The sequence below is a fragment of the Penaeus chinensis genome, chromosome 34 (genome assembly GCF_019202785.1).
Source record: "Penaeus chinensis breed Huanghai No. 1 chromosome 34, ASM1920278v2, whole genome shotgun sequence".
NCBI classification, from domain to species: Eukaryota; Metazoa; Arthropoda; class Malacostraca; order Decapoda; family Penaeidae; genus Penaeus; species Penaeus chinensis.
This window is the reverse complement of record NC_061852.1, coordinates 6,525,775-6,545,774: the sequence shown is the minus strand read 5'-3', so window position 1 is coordinate 6,545,774 and position 20,000 is coordinate 6,525,775. Positions and strand designations below refer to the sequence as shown.

Sequence of the window (20,000 nt, the reverse complement as noted above, 5' to 3'; positions counted from 1 at the left end):
AAAAATAGCCAGTGATAGAAACATCAACTTTGACAAAGTAAACCCAAATTGCAGTAAGAATTCAGGCCATCTGAAGCAATATTGAAGGTAGTTCAACACAGAATTGTATGATGGTTAACCATTCCTTAGGGCTGTTGTTCAGCAGATATAACCTGCAGGGATGATATGCTAGATCCAGTTGAATGCTGAGATATTGTTGCAATTTTCATGAACAGTTATTAAGTGATTTAGAAAAATTTTCTCAATATTTAGTTTTCACATTTTTAGATTACATTGAACTTGATCATTTTAGTATATTGGCAAATTTCTCAACAGACAAATAACATTGATGGAGAATTGAGTCTCAGCTTTTAGTTAGAAAATAAAAATGGCTAGCTTTGCCTCTAGTTGAAATGGCAAGCGGCTTTGTAAAGGCATATAGGTCTCCTTGCTCACAGCTGCACAGAGACGACCATGTGCACATGTAGTGATCAGCACAAAACTGTTGCACGAGACACTTACAATATTGATATTCCACACCACAGTCATGGTCGACCCAGAGAGTCCTGACCACCAACCTGGCATTCTTAACAAATTTTGCCTTGGAACTTCCAGCAGTTCTTTCTTTTATTTCCCTGTCACATGAAAACACCTTAAATTGTGTATTCTCTAAAATCCTTGTTCAGATTTACATGAATAGTGTAGTGTTTCTTTTTAAATGTTTTTCCTTTTCTTATCAACCCAGATAAAATTGGCTCCTAATATGGTATATGAAAGTTAAGGAGATAGAACTAGTTTTCTCTAATGCAAGTTTTGTTGTAGGTAAAGAAAGTTGTGACAACTTGTTACACTCAACAAATTGGTACAAATCAATCTGTTACCTGATGTAAAAGTGAGCCAGTATCAAAGTGCTAAGACACCCTGTTATTGTTGCTAATTTAAAGAATTTAAAGGGCTACCATTAAGATAAGTCTTAAAGATACATATGCACTGTAAAACTCCTACAACAAAGATATGATCAAGTATCATTTTAAAAGAATTGATGACATAATGGCACAGACTGAGTCTGTAGTAAGGTGTCACATTATTTTCACCTTTTTGAATGCTTTATTTCTATGCTAGCTAAAGTCATAAAGCTAAGAATGCCAGAATTTTTATATACTAACCAGACTCCAGAAATCACAAGTAGATATATTTATCACAGCTCCAACAACAAAACTTTCTGTACAGCCTTTCATGAACCTGTTATCAAACTAACACACTTGTTTCCCTGCCCCTTACAAGGATACATTAGTAAGTACAGCTCCCGCCTACATGAGGACAGCCTTGCTCCACCCTAATACATCATGGATGGCCTCCCAACCCTCTCCCCACTATTACAACATAGTAGAAAATTTTTCTTCACAATTACAAGTTACAATATTCACCCAGTTCAAACCTGTCAAGAAATTGATTGGCACAAAAAGTGAAGCAATCAAGTTCATAAACCTGTAAGAGAGACAAAAATTAAGAAATAGTGATCCACTTGTCAGGTCACATATTAATTTGCTCCCAGAATTGCCCCTTCTTGAACATGGATAAACAGTTCCTTAACCTTCTCCTGCTCTTCACTGTAAACACCGCTGGCTCACAAACCCAAGACATAATACCATACCTTCTGTTCCTCTGTGCTGTTTTGCCTCCTGGGAAAATGAAGATGAAGGAGATTCATGTTTTTGGTGCCATATGCTTAGTAAATGTACATTTTTACTATTAGCAACAAGTAAATTACACATAGGATAATGTTGATAACAGCACTTGTGCAGTCCTCTCTCCAGTCCTCATAAACACTGTAATTCCTTAATTTACTACACTAGTGCCTAGGTAGCAGTAAAATTTATTTCTAAACCAACTATAACCTATATTACTAAGCATATTCTTGCCCCAAATTGACTTGACACAAACCCTTACATGTTCCCACCCTACAGCACTTGATTCCCTTACCCTTCAGTGTAAAGTATAAAACAAGTACCTGTGATAGGTGTCTCCTTCAGCTGCAGAAGGAATGTTTCCTTCAGAGCATCTTGTGGAATTCTTTTTATCTCAGCTGATGCAAGATAGCACATTAAAGCAGTTGTTAGAGAAATGTATCTCATTCCTCTTGCTTTAAGATTGTTTGTTCTGACAGTCCCTACAATAGGCTTGAAGAGCTGCTAATGGATGTACAGTACATATCCTGTATCATTGGCTGTTGGACAAGTTCCTCTGCTAGCTACTGTAGGATATCTTGCACTGTAACTGCTGTAGGGTGGTTTTGCTGCAAGTTATTGTGCATCTGAAAACCTCCCCTGAGCACGGTGTAGCTGGTCTCTGTAGTTACTGTTTCTTTTCGTGCTCTTTCTTCCATAGTTCTTTAGGTTGCTTAGTATTTATCTTTTGTTGCCACTGCTTTACACTCACTGTCACATGCACCAAGCACCACACTGTCTCTGTACTTTTCGTCTTTCCCTGTCTCTCTCTTCTTTCTTTCGCTCAATCTTCATATATATATTTATATATAAATATTTATTAAAACTAAACTTTCTTATCTGTCACTTTCTCTCACATCTATCTTTATCTACTCTACTCTCCTGCATGAATTATCTTTTCCTTCTCAACACTTTGTAGCAGATAATATGTTGGATGGTGTAAAGAAAAAAAAGAAAAAGAAAAAAAACACTCAGGTGGGATGTTGGCAGGCTATTGATGGCATTGTTTCCATTTTTTCCTCTCTTGCCTTCGATTGACAGCTAAACCGCTGCGTAAGTATACCAGGGTTTGTAATGCTATGTAGTTGTGGTGCTAGTAAGTGGTGTGAATTTTATTCTTACTTTTAATGCCATTTGTTTTTAGTTTCTGATACTCTAGTTTTATAACTTTTTGTAGCTTAATTGCTTTCATCTTTTTTTAATTTATTTTTTTGTCTTGCACTGTTCAAGATAAGGAATTGGACTTTCAACATAGTGTCATGCATAACTATTTAGAATTGCCTTCAAAGTAAGGGAATTACTTTGACTGATATGTTGTACTTATTGCATTTTTTCAATTATAGATATTTCTAAGGTAATGTTTTAGTCTGTTTTTTCTTTGTGTCAGTGCCAAGAGGCTAGATTCAAAGCAGTCTGCTATACAAATACGTGTTGGGTAATATTCATTAAATCACAAAGACTCTGTAGATTTTGTCAAGAATGTTATGCAATCCCATTCCAGTCAGAACTGATAATTATACATGGCACCATTTTAAAATTCTTGTTGTGAGAGAGTTGCATGTATGTCGTGTCATCTGCGAGGTTTGGTGGAATGTTTACTGTGAGACTGTCAGTTGACCAGTCCAGCCTTTCCTCCTACCCAACTAAGCTGTGTGTCGTTCCTCTCTTATCCTCGCCCACCTTTCTCATCCTCTGATTACGTGCAAGAAAGGGGCTGTCTTTCCACTCACATAGTATTTCCTTTACTGTAGTCAGAGTAAATTAATCAGCATTTCTATCCCCTATTCAACTTGAAATGTGCTGTTTGTTCTATAGAAGCTATGTAAGTATTTGATGTGATTTTTCCAAAGTACAGTTTCAGGTAATGCGCTAACCCTTTGGAAATTCAGGTAATATAATTCTTAGAATCCCTCCCCAAATATTTTATGATTACCAAAGGAAGGGAACTAAGAAGTCCCAGTATTTGCTAAGGTCTCCCAGTATTTGCTAAGGTGTACCAGTATTTGCTAAAGTATCCCAGAGAATTTTCCAAATGGAGCTTAAGGGATACAAGTGTCTCGAGATGTCAAGTAGATTTTGTTGTATTTTTTCCTTTTTTTTCTTTTTTTTTTTTTTTTTTTTCTTCTATATTTTACTGTCTTCATTCTCAGGGTCCTTAGGGTGTGGTGTGTCAAATAAAGTGTTAAGTATAATGTTGTCATAAGGGCTGAAATTAGTTTGACGATCACGGTATCTCACATGAGGCTTTGTAGGCTGCTCTAGAAGTGGTGTGTTGCTTTTCATTATTATTATTTTTTTTTTTTGAGGACTATTTTCTTTTTCTTATTTTTATTCATCTCCTTGTTATTGTACATTGGAACAAGAACAGAGGAGGTGTACTGGTATTGTCTTCTTATGTCTACTACATATAATTTGAATATGCAGACTGGTTTTACAGATAAAGGCAAATGGTCATTAGCAGTTTTCAGATCTGGAGAGTACATTTTTGGTGTGTGTTTCTGAAAAAAACAAAAACTTTTAGATGTAAATATCACTGGAGTTCATGTTTATTATAATACTTTTCTTTTCTATTGGTTAAGCATCACGGGTATATGCAATTTTTTTTTTTACTGTGTAAAGGCTGTACTGAAGCCATGTGTGTATTCTGTTCTGAGAGATTAAACAAAAAAAAAGTTACTGTACTTTGAAAGTTATTGGGATAAAATTTCTTGGCATTATTTTCTATCTAATAGACTACATCTTCATGAGCAATGGTATGTATCTCTCAGTACTTCCACTGTGTTTGAATTGTGTTAGGGTCTAGATGTATAGCTGTTTCCTGTATTACTTTACATTTTGATGAACAAAGTAAAAAGTTGATATATTTGGTGGTGCTGGCTCTCAGGCATCCTTTTTTGTACCTTAAAAAAGGATGCTAATCTTTCTTTACTGTCCTCATAGTTCCTGGTGAACCACGCAACGTGAAGGTCGAGGTCATCAACAGCACAAGCATTAGGGTCACTTGGACGCCTCCTAACGAGGGGGAAAGAAACGGCATTCTTCGTGGCTACCAGATCCATGTGCAGGAGATTGAAGGAAGGGTGAGGAAAGATGCTTTGTCTTTATAAAATGTTCTTCATGATGTGCAGAGACTATTAGTTTCTCTGAGATTTGTAAGTGTGCCAGGGCCAGATACCCTTTAGTCAGAGGTCATTTTATTGCCGAGCCTGTAACTTCAGTATTTAAATGTATAGTAATATTTTATGATATTTCCAAAAGGCTAATCAGATTTTTTTTCCACAGGGAGGCAGTATGATCATTCCTGGTTCCATGCCATACACAGTACACAATGGTGAAGCAACAAATTATGTGGTTACTGATCTGCACCCTGACACAGAGTATCAAGTTCAGGTGTCAGCTATAACAAGAAAAGGTGATGGTGAGAGATCATTGCCTACAAAAGTGCAGATGCCAGGTGGTGTGCCCAACAAACCTGCTCTAATTGTGAAGTAAGTTCACTGTAAAAAAATTATTCATAGTATAAAGTGTTGTAAAAGTTTACCTTTTGGGAGTCAATTATTTTTTTTTATGATAAAACCAAATGAAGGATCAACCATTAGATGTCAGTAAATATAGTCAGATTTTTTATGATTACATTTGTGGTAATTCAGAGTAGCTAATGTTATTACTCTTTGTTTCAGTGGCACTATTGATAGAGCTAATGGTGGAAGGCTGTCTGTTTTCGTTGAATGGTCAACTCCAACTGAGACTTATGGAGAGATAATGGGTTACCGTTTGAGATATGGACCTAGAGGTAAGCCTATAGACAACAAATTTGAAAATGATTATTATAAAGGTTTTAATAACATAAATGTATTCACTTGATATACTTTTTTCTCTCAAAATTTTTATAAAACAGTTGGCTTCAGATGGTTTATATTTCCTTTTATTTCACCAAGGAGAAAAGCTAAATACTGTCAGTCTTGAGGGTCGCTCCATGCTGCACAAGACGCTTAATGATCTGCAGAGGGGAATCGAGTATGAGATCCGTGTAGCTGGTCGCAACCACATCAACTATGGTCAGGAAGCAGTTGAATACTATATGACCCCTGAGGCTCCACCCTCTGGGCCGCCCACCAACATTACATACAAGTAAGCTTGACACATGTCCTGTGTTGGCATTTACTTTTTATTACAGCCTAGGATCCCTAGTGTTTCAGTTTCATTTGCACATACCTTTCTCTTTAGATTTTTTACTTTTTTTTTTCTATTATGCTTGAACTAGACTAGGTTTCACTTTAAAACAGGCAGAAACCTCTTGGCACTTTTTGATTTTTTTTTAAATATTTGCTTTTCAGTTGGAAACTTTTTTCCTTTTCTGGTTCATTGTGATTATACTTAGGAAACATTTCTTTACAGATATCAAACTCCTGGCACTATTGTTTTCACATGGGATTTACCCAAGCCTAATGAAAGGAATGGAGTTATTCATATGTATGATGTGCAGTTCAACAAGAATGTGATATTGAACAATGACTTCAAACATGAGAGAAACACTACTGAAGGGAGAATAGTCTTTAATGGTCTAGAAGAGAACATGGATTATACTTTCAAGGTATGTTTTATTATTTCTGGTGGACAAGTTTGACACTTTTATAGTAATGTGGTCATTTACATAATGTATTGCTGGCATGTTGTACTGTTATGTGAGTTCTAAGGGAACTGAAAAGAGAAAGAAGTGTTAACAAATTTATGCCCTTATTTTTCAGGTTCGATCTTGGACTTCGAAGGGTCCTGGTCCTTACAGTGAGATTGTACACTTACACACAGAGCCTGACCTTGTTCGAGCTCCTATGTCCCTTCAGGGACTCGCCACTTCAGAATCCTCTATTGAAATATGGTGGGAACCCGTTCCTTCTCGTGGGAAAGTTATAGGATATCAGGTATGTATACACTTGAATGCATCTGTAGTAAAAGTGTTATTAGTATGAAATATAAATGATGAAATTTGTTGCCATTTGCCTCAGGATTATGATTACTAATCTTCTCTTGCCAGGTATTTTACACAATGGCTCCATCAGCCTGATTTAGACCTGTGGACTCATATCAAAGTTCCAGTAACCCACTCAGCTGAACTGCAAAACTTGGAACGCCATGCTGAGTATGCCATTGCTGTTGCTGCCAGGACTGCAACAGTAAGTACTTTTTATTAGCGATTTTTTTAATGAAATGCTGAGAAGTACATATTAGATATATTTCATATAGGCATTAGAAGAGGTTGTCAACAGATGTGAATATTATTTATCACCATTGATAATAGCCTTTGAGTCTAAAGGATGATGCAGTCATTAATATGAATGAAGGCTAATTAGAGAGTCAAGTACTCTAAAGCATGAAAGCTGAATTGTTATGGTGGGGCCTAATGGGATCACCACCAGATCCCTATCTCAATTGTGCAATAACTCAGCCAGCCTCATTTATGCACATGATTAAATTGATAAGTCTGTATATTTCTTTGCTCTTTGTAGCACATCCAACTAATTTAATACAATTTGTCGCAATTTTCAGGAATTCATTTTGACCAAAATATATTCAGATAGAAATTATAGACCCTCCTTGTTACTTTCTGTAGATTGGTTATTAAAATATCTTTGGTTCATTCCAGAGAGAAATTAAACAAATTTTTCTCTTTACTAGGGATTGGGTCGCTTGTCAACAATGCTACCTGTACGTGTGAAACCAGTGGATGTACCAATGTACCTGCGCGCTCATCATGTCACCACGCACTCTGCAAATCTAACTTGGGGCCCACCTATTCAGCTGAATCCTTTGCACTTCAAGGTAAGAAATGACAGACAATCTTGTATAAGGATTCCTTTGTTTATACAAGATTTCACATTCTCAATATTCCCATTTGTCTCAAGTATTGATAAAATACATGAGTACAAGAATTGTGAGACTTTCTTGTTCACTCTTCAAACCATGGAAACTGTAAAAAAAATTAATTAATTATTTGAAATGTTGATAAACCTCCTAATTCACTAATCATTCTGTCTACCAGGTGACCTATAGTGCAGTGAAGGAGTTTGTAGATGCTCAAGGTGTGACACAAGTCCAGGAAATTAGTGTAACTACCAAAATTGTGAATAAGCGTAAGCACAGCTTCATCATAGAGGATCTACGTCCCTTCACTACCTACACTGTGAATGTCACTGCTGTACCGCAGACCCAAGAGTACCGTCCACCTGCTAAGATCACTGTAACGACTCAGATGGCAGGTAAGATTTTCACAGTAACGATTGGTAAGGAAGTATGATTATTTACATTAGTATTAAACTTACTGATAGTAGCAGCAGCAGCAGTGGTAGCAGAAGGAGTTTCAGTACTAACAGCACTACAACCATTGGTAGTGTTAAAAATGGTAGTAGTGACCATGAAATTTCCTTGCTATGATGTCATTATTTGAACTTTCTGGGTTCTGATGACCTTATTCTTTTGTTCTAGCTCCTCAGCCGATGGTGAAGCCTGACTTTTATGGTGTCAATGGTGACCATGAGATAGCCATGATCTTACCTCAAGCATCAGAGGAGTACGGGCCAATAGCTTTTTATTACCTTATAGTTGTGCCTGATGACAAACTCCATGCCTTTAAGAACCCTGATCAATATCTCACGGATGATGTAAGTATCTGAGAAACACTGGAGAATGTTATCTGTGAACTGAATAGCATACTGTCAACTTGAAATATTCTCATTTTGTACAATATTAGCTAGCTTCAAGAGCAAAACCAGATGATTTAAGCATGTTTGGTGGAATATACTATACATGTTAAGGTGATTAAGCACTAGTTGTAAAATTTATGGAAAAGCCTTGTGAATGATACAGATTAAAACATAATAGCAATAGATATAAACTGGTGGCATGTCAACTTTTCTTGATACCAGCTTCCTATCCCTGAGCTTTTACCTTTGCACTCTGATCCTTGCACAATTTTTTCCAGTTTTTTGAATCGTTACACCAGATTTTTACTAGCCATGTGTTTGCACTGCAAAACATTTTTTTTTTTTTTATCTTTTTTTTTTTTTTTTTTTTTTTTTAACCATTTTTTCACTCTCCTTTCCAATCAAATCCTACTTTCCTTCATGCATCCTTTCTTTCCCCAATCTATCCATCCATCAGGCCTTTCATTGCCCCCAGATTCCTCAAAAAGGATTGATTTCTACAATATTAACTTTCTATTTTGTTAATCAATTCCTGTATCTCATTGCCAAACATGATTATAGGGCAAATCACTTCATCACGCTTCATCTACACCTGAATTACACAATCATGGTGTGAGTATTGTGTTTCTTGATATTCAGCAGAATCTTGTATTCTCATAAGAAATACATACTTTACAGGCTAAAGTATAATATACATACTTATAATATCACTCCTAAAAGTTGCCTACTTGCTAATGATAATCTAAAGATTATTATCTACTGGTGATGTAATAATATCTAAATAGTGCTTAGAAGATGAATCCAAACCAAAAGGGTTAATCTAAAGCTACAGTGGAGTATCCATTTGCCTTTATATGTAAAATTTCCCCTTTCTCTACAACCTAGTGTGATTGAGAATATCTTCACAATGCTTTGTTTCAGAAGGGGACTAATAGTGATGCATATAAGATTATTACAGGAAATGGACTGAGTGCAAAGGATTCTGCTGCATATACCTTGTTTAGCATGTATGCCTTGTTTAAACAAAATCTTGTATACTACTATATTCCACCTTTTAGGTATATGAATTATTTAAGATTTTCAGTGGGGATTCAGTAAGTGTAGTAAAAAAGAGAGAGAGAGAGAGAGAGAGAAAAAAAAAAAAAGGTAATGAAAATATACTCTAAATTCAAGAATAATCTGGTAAACATATAACAACAACATAAAACAAAATGGTAAAGAATTCAAGCAGATTAATTTTGAATACTCGATGTTTTGCAGCTCATAGCCAATAAGGCGGGAAGCAAGGAAGCGCTAGCTGAAGGACCCTACATTGCAGCCAAGTTCCTACATCGCAACATCCCATATTCCTTCTCTCTTGGTAATGGTCAGATTTATGAAGGATTCAAGAACAGACCGTTGCAGAATAACAAGAGGTATTTTTGAAATGACATTTAGTGTTTTGTGTTTTTGGTAAAGATTTTATAACTTTACTGTGTGAAGTAATTGCAAAGTGATTAATATTATATTCTTTTTCCCCCTTCCTGAAGGTACAAGATCTTCGTAAGGGCCATTGTCGACACTCCTGGACAGGTATGTCTTTTCAGAACAATGTTTTAATGTATTATGTTATTAATACAACATTTCCGGTATATGCTAAAAAATAGTTCTTTGTACTGTTTAAGGTTTCTGCTGTTAATTCTCTCTAGCCCTAACAACTGTCACCCATTACCTGATGTTTTATATCTCTGCAGCACCTCTACACTTCATCACCCTTCTCCGACTTCATCTCATTGGACATGCGAGCTGCACCCACAGGGAAGCTTCCAGAACGCCCGAAGCCCATCTCTGAAAGTAATGGAACAACTGTCCCCATTAAGGGCCCCGGGAATGATATGGAAATGCTCATGATTGTTGGTCCTGTTATTGGAGCTGTCCTGCTGGTGGTCATATCTCTCTTCTTATTCCTCTTTGTTTGGAAGTGAGTTTTATTGTTATTTTGAAAGTCAGATTTGCACATAAGTTTATCTATTGACATATGAAGATGATGTATTCTCTTGTCTTACTTTTTTTACTTTATTTCTTGAAAGTATTTTCTGTCAAGATAGTTGAGTGATGATAGTAATGGTATTTCACAAGCCAACTCATAGATAATATTTATTCACAACTGTGCTCATATCACTCACCTTACCAGGCGTCGCAGACAGCCCAAGTCCCGTGACCAGGCTCAGGTGACAAAGCCCCTAATGGCTGATCACGGTGGTGGCCATGTGTCTGGAGGAATTGTTGGTGGTGGAGGTAGCGTTGGTGTCATCCCGGCTGCTCCCTCTGATCCAGTGAAGATGCGACGACTCAACTTCCAGACCCCAGGCATGATCTCCCACCCTCCTATCCCCATCTCACAGCTTGCCGAGCATATTGAGAGACTCAAAGGCAATGACAATCAGAAGTTCTCACAGGAGTATGAGGTAAGGATGTCTTGTGTTTTTGTGAGCAAAGGTCAGTGGCAGTTTGAACAAAAATTCATTCATTCATATATTTGCATGGAATGTTTTTAATCCTTGAGGGTGTTGTCACCTTGTGCATTCAAGTAGATAAGGTGTATCAGTACACGAAAGATATTAGTATCAACTTTAATTGAATTTGTACAAGAAAATTATTTGTATTTTTGAAAATTTGCAAATCAAAATCTACATCTTTCTGGTTTTATGATTCCAGTGATTCTTGAATTCACTCTGTTCATGGCTATAAAAGCTATTTACAATGGGTGACATATATTTTCTTTTCAGATTTTTAATTCTGTAACTGGAGATATACATGCATGTTTCTATACTATTTTCAGTCAATTGAGCCAGGACAGCAGTTTACTTGGGATAACAGTAACCTTGAAGTCAACAAACCAAAGAATCGTTATGCCAATGTGATTGCATATGACCACTCAAGAGTTGTTCTCCAGACTCTTGAAGAAGTTCCAGGAAGTGATTATATCAATGCCAACTTTTGTGATGGCTATCGCAAACAAAATGCGTATATTGCCACTCAGGTATGTATTTATGTATCCCTGTCCGGGCATAAATAGTTGCTCCTGTATAAAAGGTTATGGGTCACAGGAGAAATTTGGCTTTTCATCTGCTATTATCATTCTGCCAGGGTTACATTTGCATAGAAGTCAGCTTTAGAGAAAAGTTGATGTACTGAAAAAGTCTATGATTTAAATGAAATTAGCTTTAAGTTGAGAAAAGTGAATGCCTGATCATTTCATTTTCATTTTCAGTCTGCCATTTTATGTAATGTTCACTTGATATTCATAGTATTTATCATATAATCTAATCTATATTTGTAATTTTTAAGGGTCCACTTCCGGAAACTTTTGGAGACTTTTGGCGCATGTGTTGGGAACAGCGCTCTTGTACGATTGTGATGATGACTAAGCTGGAGGAGAGAACTAGGATCAAGTGCGACCAGTATTGGCCTGGGAGAGTATCACAGACAGAAACTTATGGTATCATGCACATCACTCTGACTGACATTCAAGAACTAGCCACCTACACTGTGAGGACTTTCCAGTTACAGAGAGTAAGTAAAGTACTTAGTTTTACCTTTTTATTTAATTAACACTCATTGACATGTCTGACTAGTAATGTAATGGGATCACTTTATAAGAATAACATATTTTAGTGCTCCTACACTCTGTCACATTGAACTAGGAAGTTGACATTGTTTTGTGTAAGAGGATTAAACAAAACTTAGTGATAATGTCAGTAGTGTTAGTTTAAGATCCCTGAATTTTCATGTGCCTCAGTTACTTATCAATTTTTCATTACAGTCTGGCAGTTTGGACCGACGTGAAGTGCGGCAATTCCAGTTCACTGCCTGGCCTGACCACGGTGTTCCTGACCACCCAACACCATTCCTCATGTTCCTGCGGCGAGTGCGACACGTCAACCCACCAGAGTCGGGACCAATTGTCGTTCACTGCAGGTATGAACTGTTTGATCTTCCTTGTAGAATTAGGCAGTGGTATTACTGTAGTTATCCACTTTTATTATTCTTTACTCTTAAATGACTAAACTTAGCAGAGAAGTAATCTCAGTCGTGTTGTAATTTTCAGTGCTGGTGTTGGCCGAACAGGAGCTTTCATTGTCATTGATGCCATGCTGGAGAGGATAAAACATGAACAGAGTGTTGATATCTATGGACATGTGACTTGTCTGCGTGCTCAAAGGAACTACATGGTATGACACACAGAGGATATCTGTTAAATCTTGGAGTAATTTCCAATGGTTTGTGTGTGTGTGTGTGTGTGTGTGTGTGTGTGTGTGTGTGTGTGGTGTGTGCGTGTGTGCGTGTGTGCGTGGTGTGGGGTTGTTGTGTGTGGTGTGTGCGTGTGTGCGTGTGTGCTGTGTGTGTGTGTGTGTGTGTGTGTGTGCGTGTGTGCGTGTGTGCGTGTGTGCTGTTGCGTGTGTGCGTGTGTGTGTGCGTGTGTGCGTGCGTGTGTGGTGTGTGCGTGTGTGTGTGTGCGTGTGTGCGTGTGTGCGTGTGTGCATGTGTGTGTGTGTGTGTGTGTCACACACTTAGATGATTGCTAGATTTCTTTGTATATTTAGTAATATTCTGCACCACCTATGACTATCATTTTTCCCAATTTGTCTGCAAACTTCTTATTGTTTACATTTGATTTCAGGTCCAAACTGAAGACCAATACATCTTTATACATGATGCCCTCTTGGAGGCTGTGATGGCAGGGGCATCAGAGGTGCCGGCGCGCAGCTTACACTCGCATATCCAGAAGTTAATGGCTGTTGAAGCTGGTGATACTGTGACAGGCATGGAACTGGAATTCAAGGTTAGCAAATCTTTTTTTCTTTTTCTTTTTTTCGTGGGGGGAAGGGTGTTTTTAATTCCTCAGAGATGAAAAAAGAAATTAAATAAAAATCTCTTTCTGTTTGTGATTGCACTTCAAAAAGAATGTAAAAAGTGAATTAATTTAAAACTAAAACAGCATAAAATAAAGATAACCTTTATTACCCACAGCGTCTAGCAAACATCAAGGCCCAACCATCGAGGTTTGTTAGCGCCAACCTGCCAGTCAACAAATTCAAGAACCGATTAGTAAACATCCTGCCATATGAAAGTACTCGTGTTTGCCTTCAGCCTCTCCGTGGTAGTGAGGGCTCAGACTACATTAATGCCAGCTTTATTGATGGCTATAGGTGAGTTTTTGGAATTTGCTTTTATGATTGTTAAAAGGCAGTTCTTTTTTTCTCAGTTTTTTGTTTATTTGATATTGATACATAAATCAAAGTGCCTCAAATAGATGGGAATTATATGGAGGTACTATCCAATAATTATACTTTTTTTTTTCTAACTAGTCATACATTATATCTAAAAATTTACTTTCCAGGTATCGCTGTGCTTACATTGCAACACAAGGTCCATTGCAAGAGACAGTTGATGACTTCTGGCGGATGCTTTGGGAACACAACTCCACCATTGTTGTCATGCTCACCAAGCTCAAGGAGATGGGCAGGGTGTGTTATTATAGTGTTTTAGGTTTATATTGTAAATTATAATGGGTAATGAAGGTATACACTAATCAAAAGCATACATTTTCTTCATATTTGTATTTGTGTATTCCTATTCCTTATGCCATGTATCTGATGAAGTTTGTTCTTGGCAGTCAAAAATGCAGGGAATATGTGAATCACTCTTTAACGCAATGCCGCTGGGGAAAATTAATAAAGAATGGGGAAAATGCTGTGGTCATTTTCTATATTCTTGTGAAATGTCTCTACACATAGATGGCTCTGCTAGTGCTTAGCCTCAAAGGAGTCAATTAGTAGACCTTGTGACCTTACGTGATTTGAATTGGTGGGAAAAACATATTTTTTACTAGTGCTGTGAATATCGATGGTGTTATTTTTATTATAAACATTATGATTACTATAATGTTATAAACATTAGCAACAGCAAAATAAGATAATGTGAAATATTTTCGTAAATCAAAGAAAAGGGTAAACGGCAGAGACAGGCAGTACTCGTAACTGGCTCATTGGCTTACAAGTATAGCCATCTATGTGTACACAATCAAACAAGTAACTCACAGTGGACATTGCACGTACGTACATGTCATGCCCGTCGGCATTGGGTTAATGCCTATGGGTAGAACATACATTTTTAAAAATCTGAACTCATGAACATTCATCTTTGACCACTTTGTATGGGGACATTCAAAAACAAAGATTGATACCAAACTCCCTTGTTAGGAAGTGCAATTAAAAATAAGTCTTTATTGCAAACAATCTGATTTCTTAATTCTTTGGTGATGGATGGGGAAGCATAACAGTACGGAATTGATGACTTATCTGGGGAGTTAGAGCAAACTTATATATTTGTACTCTGATACAACTTCAGATTAATGGACCAGAGTATAGAATTAATATTACCTGTGTTGGCCAAAGTAGGGTTCTAATTCTGTACAAGTACCTCAAGTCAAGAATTATGTGTGCTGAGGGGATTATTAACAAATGTAATCTCATATTTTTCTTTTTTTCTCTTTTTTTAGGAAAAATGTTACCAGTACTGGCCAAATGAACGTTCTCAACGATACCAGTTTTATGTGGTGGATCCCATAGCTGAGTATAATATGCCTCAGTATATTCTCAGGGAGTTTAAGGTACAGTATGATTTTCTAAATTGTTCACATATTTGAATATTTAAGTGTGGTATTCTTCTGCTAATATTACATGGTTAGTTTTCAGAATCAGTAAACGATATATTAAAACACAGTTTGAAAATGTATCAAAAGTTGTTTAATATGATGCAGTTTGGAAGATACTTGATATGTGTTATTGGTATCAACAGCTTTTGGTACTGGAGTTCAAGTTGTAAGATTAATGACATAGAGAAATTATTTGTTATTTATTTTTAGGTTACTGATGCTAGAGATGGACAGTCTCGCACCATACGACAGTTCCAGTTTATTGAATGGCCAGAGCAGGTGAGTTTCCTTCAGTACAGTTAAAAGCTCTTGACCAGTAAATTGTTCTCACTCAGCAGTTAAGAATTAATGTTGTACAGGAACACTTTTGTGCTCCTTTATACCATTTGCATAATGCTTATCTTGTTCATCTTTGTTTGAACTGTAATATATGTAAAGCTAAAACCGATGGAATTTTTTTTTATTGATTACTAAGGACTGTGTGTCTTTTAACAGCCAAGGCTATTCAATCAATTTGTTTTTTTAATAGAAAAAAATAACTCAATATATTGAAACCATTAATTGCATGTCTTATATTTCCTATGTAATTTTGCTAATACTGTTCTTTCACATATTATTTCCCTTCTGTAAACCAGGGTGTGCCAAAGTCTGGAGAAGGGTTCATTGACTTCATTGGCCAAGTGCACAAGACAAAGGAGCAGTTTGGACAGGATGGGCCCATCACTGTACACTGCAGGTAATGCTAAAGTGAACCATTAAGGGAAATGTATGCATATGCTAATGTTTTTTAGCATGGCACCTTTGTTTATGGTTATGTTCATTCATTGTACTAAAAAAAAAAAAAAAGGATGACTCTGAGAACTATATGATGATTGATGGAAATACAGATAGTTATATTTTTTGGTAAGGTAAATATATTGCTGCAATTATCTGAAAATCATAGCAACCTGAGGATTATTGCAAGAATAAAATTCAAAGCAGTCAAATTCCACAAGCTTTCTGAGAATCAAAACTCGCCTGCTTTTCCTGACAACTTACTTGCTCTTTCAGTGCCGGTGTTGGACGTACCGGTGTGTTTATCACCTTGAGTCAGGTCCTGGAGCGCATGCAGTATGAGGGTGTTGTTGACATGTTCCAGACCGTCCGCAACCTCCGCACACAGCGTCCTGCTATGGTGCAGACGGAGGTAAGAAAAACATTTATCAGCCTTTTTAGATTAGTCGTTACATGCCCATTTACAGGTGATTATTCTTTATAGCCATGCTAGTACCTTGAGTAAGTGAATAATGCTAGAGTTATTGCTCTTACGTTTTGTCTATTTGTTATCCTGAGTTCATGCTATAATCAGATATGTCATTCCCTCTGAGACTGATTTGTTTGCTGGATCAGTTTTTTTGTCTGTAGCATATTTTCATAAATTTTCAGATATGTGGTTCACAGAGAGGATTTACTAACTGTACTCATTAAACCTTTTGGGAATATAATTAGTTTGAATATCTTTAACTTTACTTTCCTTGGAATTAATGATATGTAAAATGACAGACACCATTTTTTTTTTCTTACACAAACTTGCTAATGTACTTAACTTCATTGTTTTAGGAGGAGTACAGGTTCTGCTACTTGGCCAGTCTGGAGTACCTAGACAGTTTTGATCACTTCGTAGACTGACTATCAAGGCCTGCCGGCACTCGCCTGCAATCTGTGTGGACCTGAGAAAACAATCAGGCTAGCTCGGGTGCTAGAGTAAGCAAATAATTGTAGGCAGTTAGTGGTGATAAGTTGCACTAGAATGAACCATTTATCTCTGTGCTGCAGAGGTGCTCTCTCTAGAAAAAAGCAGATGCATTGTTGTATCTCGCTAAGAAAGAAATATTGGGCTCATTCAAAATAATGATAAGGCTGGTGTGAAAGAATTTTCTTGTAGTGAGACTTTCTTCAACTCCCTTGAGTTAGCACTACAGAGACTTCATGAATGGCCAAATGCAGATAGTGCAATAAGTTTTATCATATATTTAAATATCTGATTTATATATTTAAAAGAGTTGAAATCAAAAAAATATTAGGTTGGAAACTTGCACCCTCCAAGATGTCAATTCCACGGAAACTAAACAAGGACGACTTGCTTCTTGTTGACTGACGACCACAAAGCTCGTGTCAGTGATAGCATGAGTGAAACCAAGCTGCCTTCTCAAGACTGTCATGGGTGATGTCAGAGAAGCTGTGTTAAGAAAAGTTTTATTACAAGTGCACTGAAGCTGGATTTTAAGAAATTTGCCATGATAACATAGCAAGTCAATGGAGGGACAATTGGAAACGCCATCCCTCAATACAACCAGGCGACAAGATGCCACAATAATTTCCTTCAGCATGTTTTAATTCTCAAACACAGGTGGAAATTGTAGCTCATTTTGTAGATAGTATAGCACAAAAATGTATAATGACAATGAAGGAATTAATGAAAAAATGATTTCAAAATTACAGAACCAATATTGGGTGCTAATGTGTGTAAACATCACCTCTTCTAATGTGCCAATATATGGGCATATGCTTCAGTGTTAGTTATGAAGACCAAGATGAAGAAAAGTTTTATATTGTAGGTAATAACTTTCTTTTATGAGAAATTTGTAACTGTGTGAAAGAAATTTTCTTCAGGTTAGACAATTGGCAGAGTCCTCTTAGTGTATTGCATACAACTGTATTTGGTGATGCAAATCTTGGTGTGGTGTCATCGTTTGAAAACAGGAAAATATATTGACATGGATGTGCTCTCAAACTACTTGCAGAAATTGCATAAATGGAACATCATAAGTGCTTTCACAAAATGTAGGTTTAAGTTATTAAAGATGTCTAAACACAAAGTACATATAGAATTATCCATGTAAATAGGGGTGTTACTCCCTCACATGGGTTTACTTTCGACCTATACATGATGAATTAACTCATTATAGAAAAATAAAAACAAAGTAAAATGCTTCCCAAGAAGTTTTTCAGCCATTTCAATTTATGAATGTAATTTTAAACAATCTGTGTCCAAACTTCCAATGCTGCATGAACCCTGAAGGCTATCTGTACTTCTGATGACTTGATATGAACTTCAGAGAAAAGCATTTTACTTGTATAACTAGATTGTTAAAAGAAAAAAACATGTAATGAAAATGAGAAACCTTTTATTGGTGTGACACTGAACCCTTGCCTTGTTACCATGATGTAGGTCAGATATGTTGGTCTTAAGTATAATGTTTTTTTTTCTTCTTGCTCTTTTTTTTTCTTTTTTTTTTTTAGGTTAGTGTTCTTGACAGTGTTGCACATATATATATAGTTGTGTATTCCAGGATCTTGATATTAGGTTATAGTACTTATTTTTTCATGTTTTTGTAAGAAACTTGTTTTGTTTCATACTGACAATGTGACCATTCACTTTATATTAATGTTTAAGTGTACTTTTTGTACAAACTTTTTTGTGTGAATGAGCAGATGAGCCAAGTTTGACAGAGTAAGCAGATGGTCCTCTCTTAAGAGTGTTCGAAATAGCCAGCCAGTTACCAGGTGCAAGGAACAGTTAAAGGCACAGATCCAGTCCATACCACGAAACTATTTTCTGTAGAACTGACTGTTAAAAAAAAAAAAAAAAAAAAAAAGGACAAAAGATGGCTTAGACATCTCGCTGTACTAGAAGAAGTAGGGGAAAGAACATTGCCAATAACTGTCTTTGTTACTTAGTGAATGTCCAAATGTTTTTCAGCTATACTTATTACTCTTAAATTGAATAAATGAATGAAATATTGCCAAGGCTGGTTTATACGATAAGCATAATTTTCATGAGTTAAAACTATGTGATGTAGCATACTAAAGCATGAGTGAGGATGAGGATGTAAGAGATAGTAAGATGACCTTGAATATTATTTTTGAAGAAGAGTTTTCTCAACTAGAGTAATTCCATTCTGTCGGGGTATGTTTTTATTGAAATTTATTTGTTACAATTGAGCTAATGACATGACTAAAACCGATTACTTTGGTTTGCTGAATATTTTAGCAATACAGACAGATTCCTGCAATAAGAAATTCAAAGTTCTGTGACCTATGAATGCATATCAAGCACTACCATAAGTTGCTTCATAATCATTGTTGTCTCTATATATCATGTAACTTGGTGCATCGTGGGCAGTGTTAAGGATGTTTCCTATGAACTTGGTCTCAGGTGTCAGGAGCACACTTGGTGGTATTGAAGAAGATGGAAGAGGTCATGCTGTTATCTTCCTCTCTGATAAGCAGGGTAGCAGGAAAAGTGCCATGTATATAAAAAAAGGAAGGATCTTTTAAAATTATTAAAGAAAAAAAAAAGTGAAAAAAAAGGAAAGAAAAGAAAAAAAACATATCAAGATTGCCTTGAAATGCTGGGTGCGCCACAGAAGAGCCTACACACTGTTGTGAAAGCAATATAATAATACTCACGTTGGTAGAGGCAATTCATCAGAGAATAACAGCAAAGAATTCCTGTTTACCAGACCTACAGTAATATGTAGGGGACGTTTCACTAACATTTTCCTCAATTCCACCTTGCTGCTGCCATGACTGGATACTGTTTAATTTCTTTTGTAAGTCCTGTAGCAGAGTAATACACACAAAATGTAAAAGCATTGTCACGGTAACATCACAGTTTCTGAGGATGAAAAAGGTGTTATGTACAGATCTCTCTCCCTCTTCTTGCTGTTAAACTCTCATGATTAGAGTGTATACGTTTTCATTATGTGTAAGTGCATTTACTTTTTTCCAAAGCATTTATTCTGTACATCCCAGACTTTAAAAAGAAAAAAAAAAAATGATGAGGCTATCACATGGCATTTTCAGAAGAACCAATAAATGATAAAGCAGATGTTACCCATGGGTCACGAT

At 36.5% G+C, this 20,000-nt stretch overlaps 1 protein-coding gene across 1 annotated transcript in view; it reads left to right on the top strand.

The window, feature by feature from the left end:
• LOC125043901 (tyrosine-protein phosphatase Lar-like) overlaps window positions 1–20,000 on the top strand; it is a 949,474-nt gene that overhangs the window by 928,918 nt on the left and 556 nt on the right. The window contains exons 19-44 of the mRNA XM_047640276.1: window positions 4,647–4,786; window positions 4,989–5,194; window positions 5,387–5,499; window positions 5,645–5,837; window positions 6,105–6,300; window positions 6,455–6,652; window positions 6,767–6,880; window positions 7,383–7,526; window positions 7,747–7,963; window positions 8,190–8,365; window positions 9,668–9,822; window positions 9,937–9,979; window positions 10,141–10,367; window positions 10,581–10,854; window positions 11,229–11,429; window positions 11,738–11,962; window positions 12,213–12,367; window positions 12,498–12,621; window positions 13,071–13,232; window positions 13,421–13,599; window positions 13,791–13,917; window positions 14,952–15,062; window positions 15,318–15,386; window positions 15,743–15,843; window positions 16,158–16,293; window positions 16,707–20,000. The exon at window positions 16,707–20,000 is cut by the window's right edge and continues 556 nt beyond it. Coding sequence (XP_047496232.1) covers window positions 4,647–4,786; window positions 4,989–5,194; window positions 5,387–5,499; window positions 5,645–5,837; window positions 6,105–6,300; window positions 6,455–6,652; window positions 6,767–6,880; window positions 7,383–7,526; window positions 7,747–7,963; window positions 8,190–8,365; window positions 9,668–9,822; window positions 9,937–9,979; window positions 10,141–10,367; window positions 10,581–10,854; window positions 11,229–11,429; window positions 11,738–11,962; window positions 12,213–12,367; window positions 12,498–12,621; window positions 13,071–13,232; window positions 13,421–13,599; window positions 13,791–13,917; window positions 14,952–15,062; window positions 15,318–15,386; window positions 15,743–15,843; window positions 16,158–16,293; window positions 16,707–16,775 — 4,055 coding nt within the window. The 3' untranslated portion in view covers window positions 16,776–20,000. The remainder of the gene's footprint in view (window positions 1–4,646; window positions 4,787–4,988; window positions 5,195–5,386; window positions 5,500–5,644; window positions 5,838–6,104; window positions 6,301–6,454; window positions 6,653–6,766; window positions 6,881–7,382; window positions 7,527–7,746; window positions 7,964–8,189; window positions 8,366–9,667; window positions 9,823–9,936; window positions 9,980–10,140; window positions 10,368–10,580; window positions 10,855–11,228; window positions 11,430–11,737; window positions 11,963–12,212; window positions 12,368–12,497; window positions 12,622–13,070; window positions 13,233–13,420; window positions 13,600–13,790; window positions 13,918–14,951; window positions 15,063–15,317; window positions 15,387–15,742; window positions 15,844–16,157; window positions 16,294–16,706) is intronic.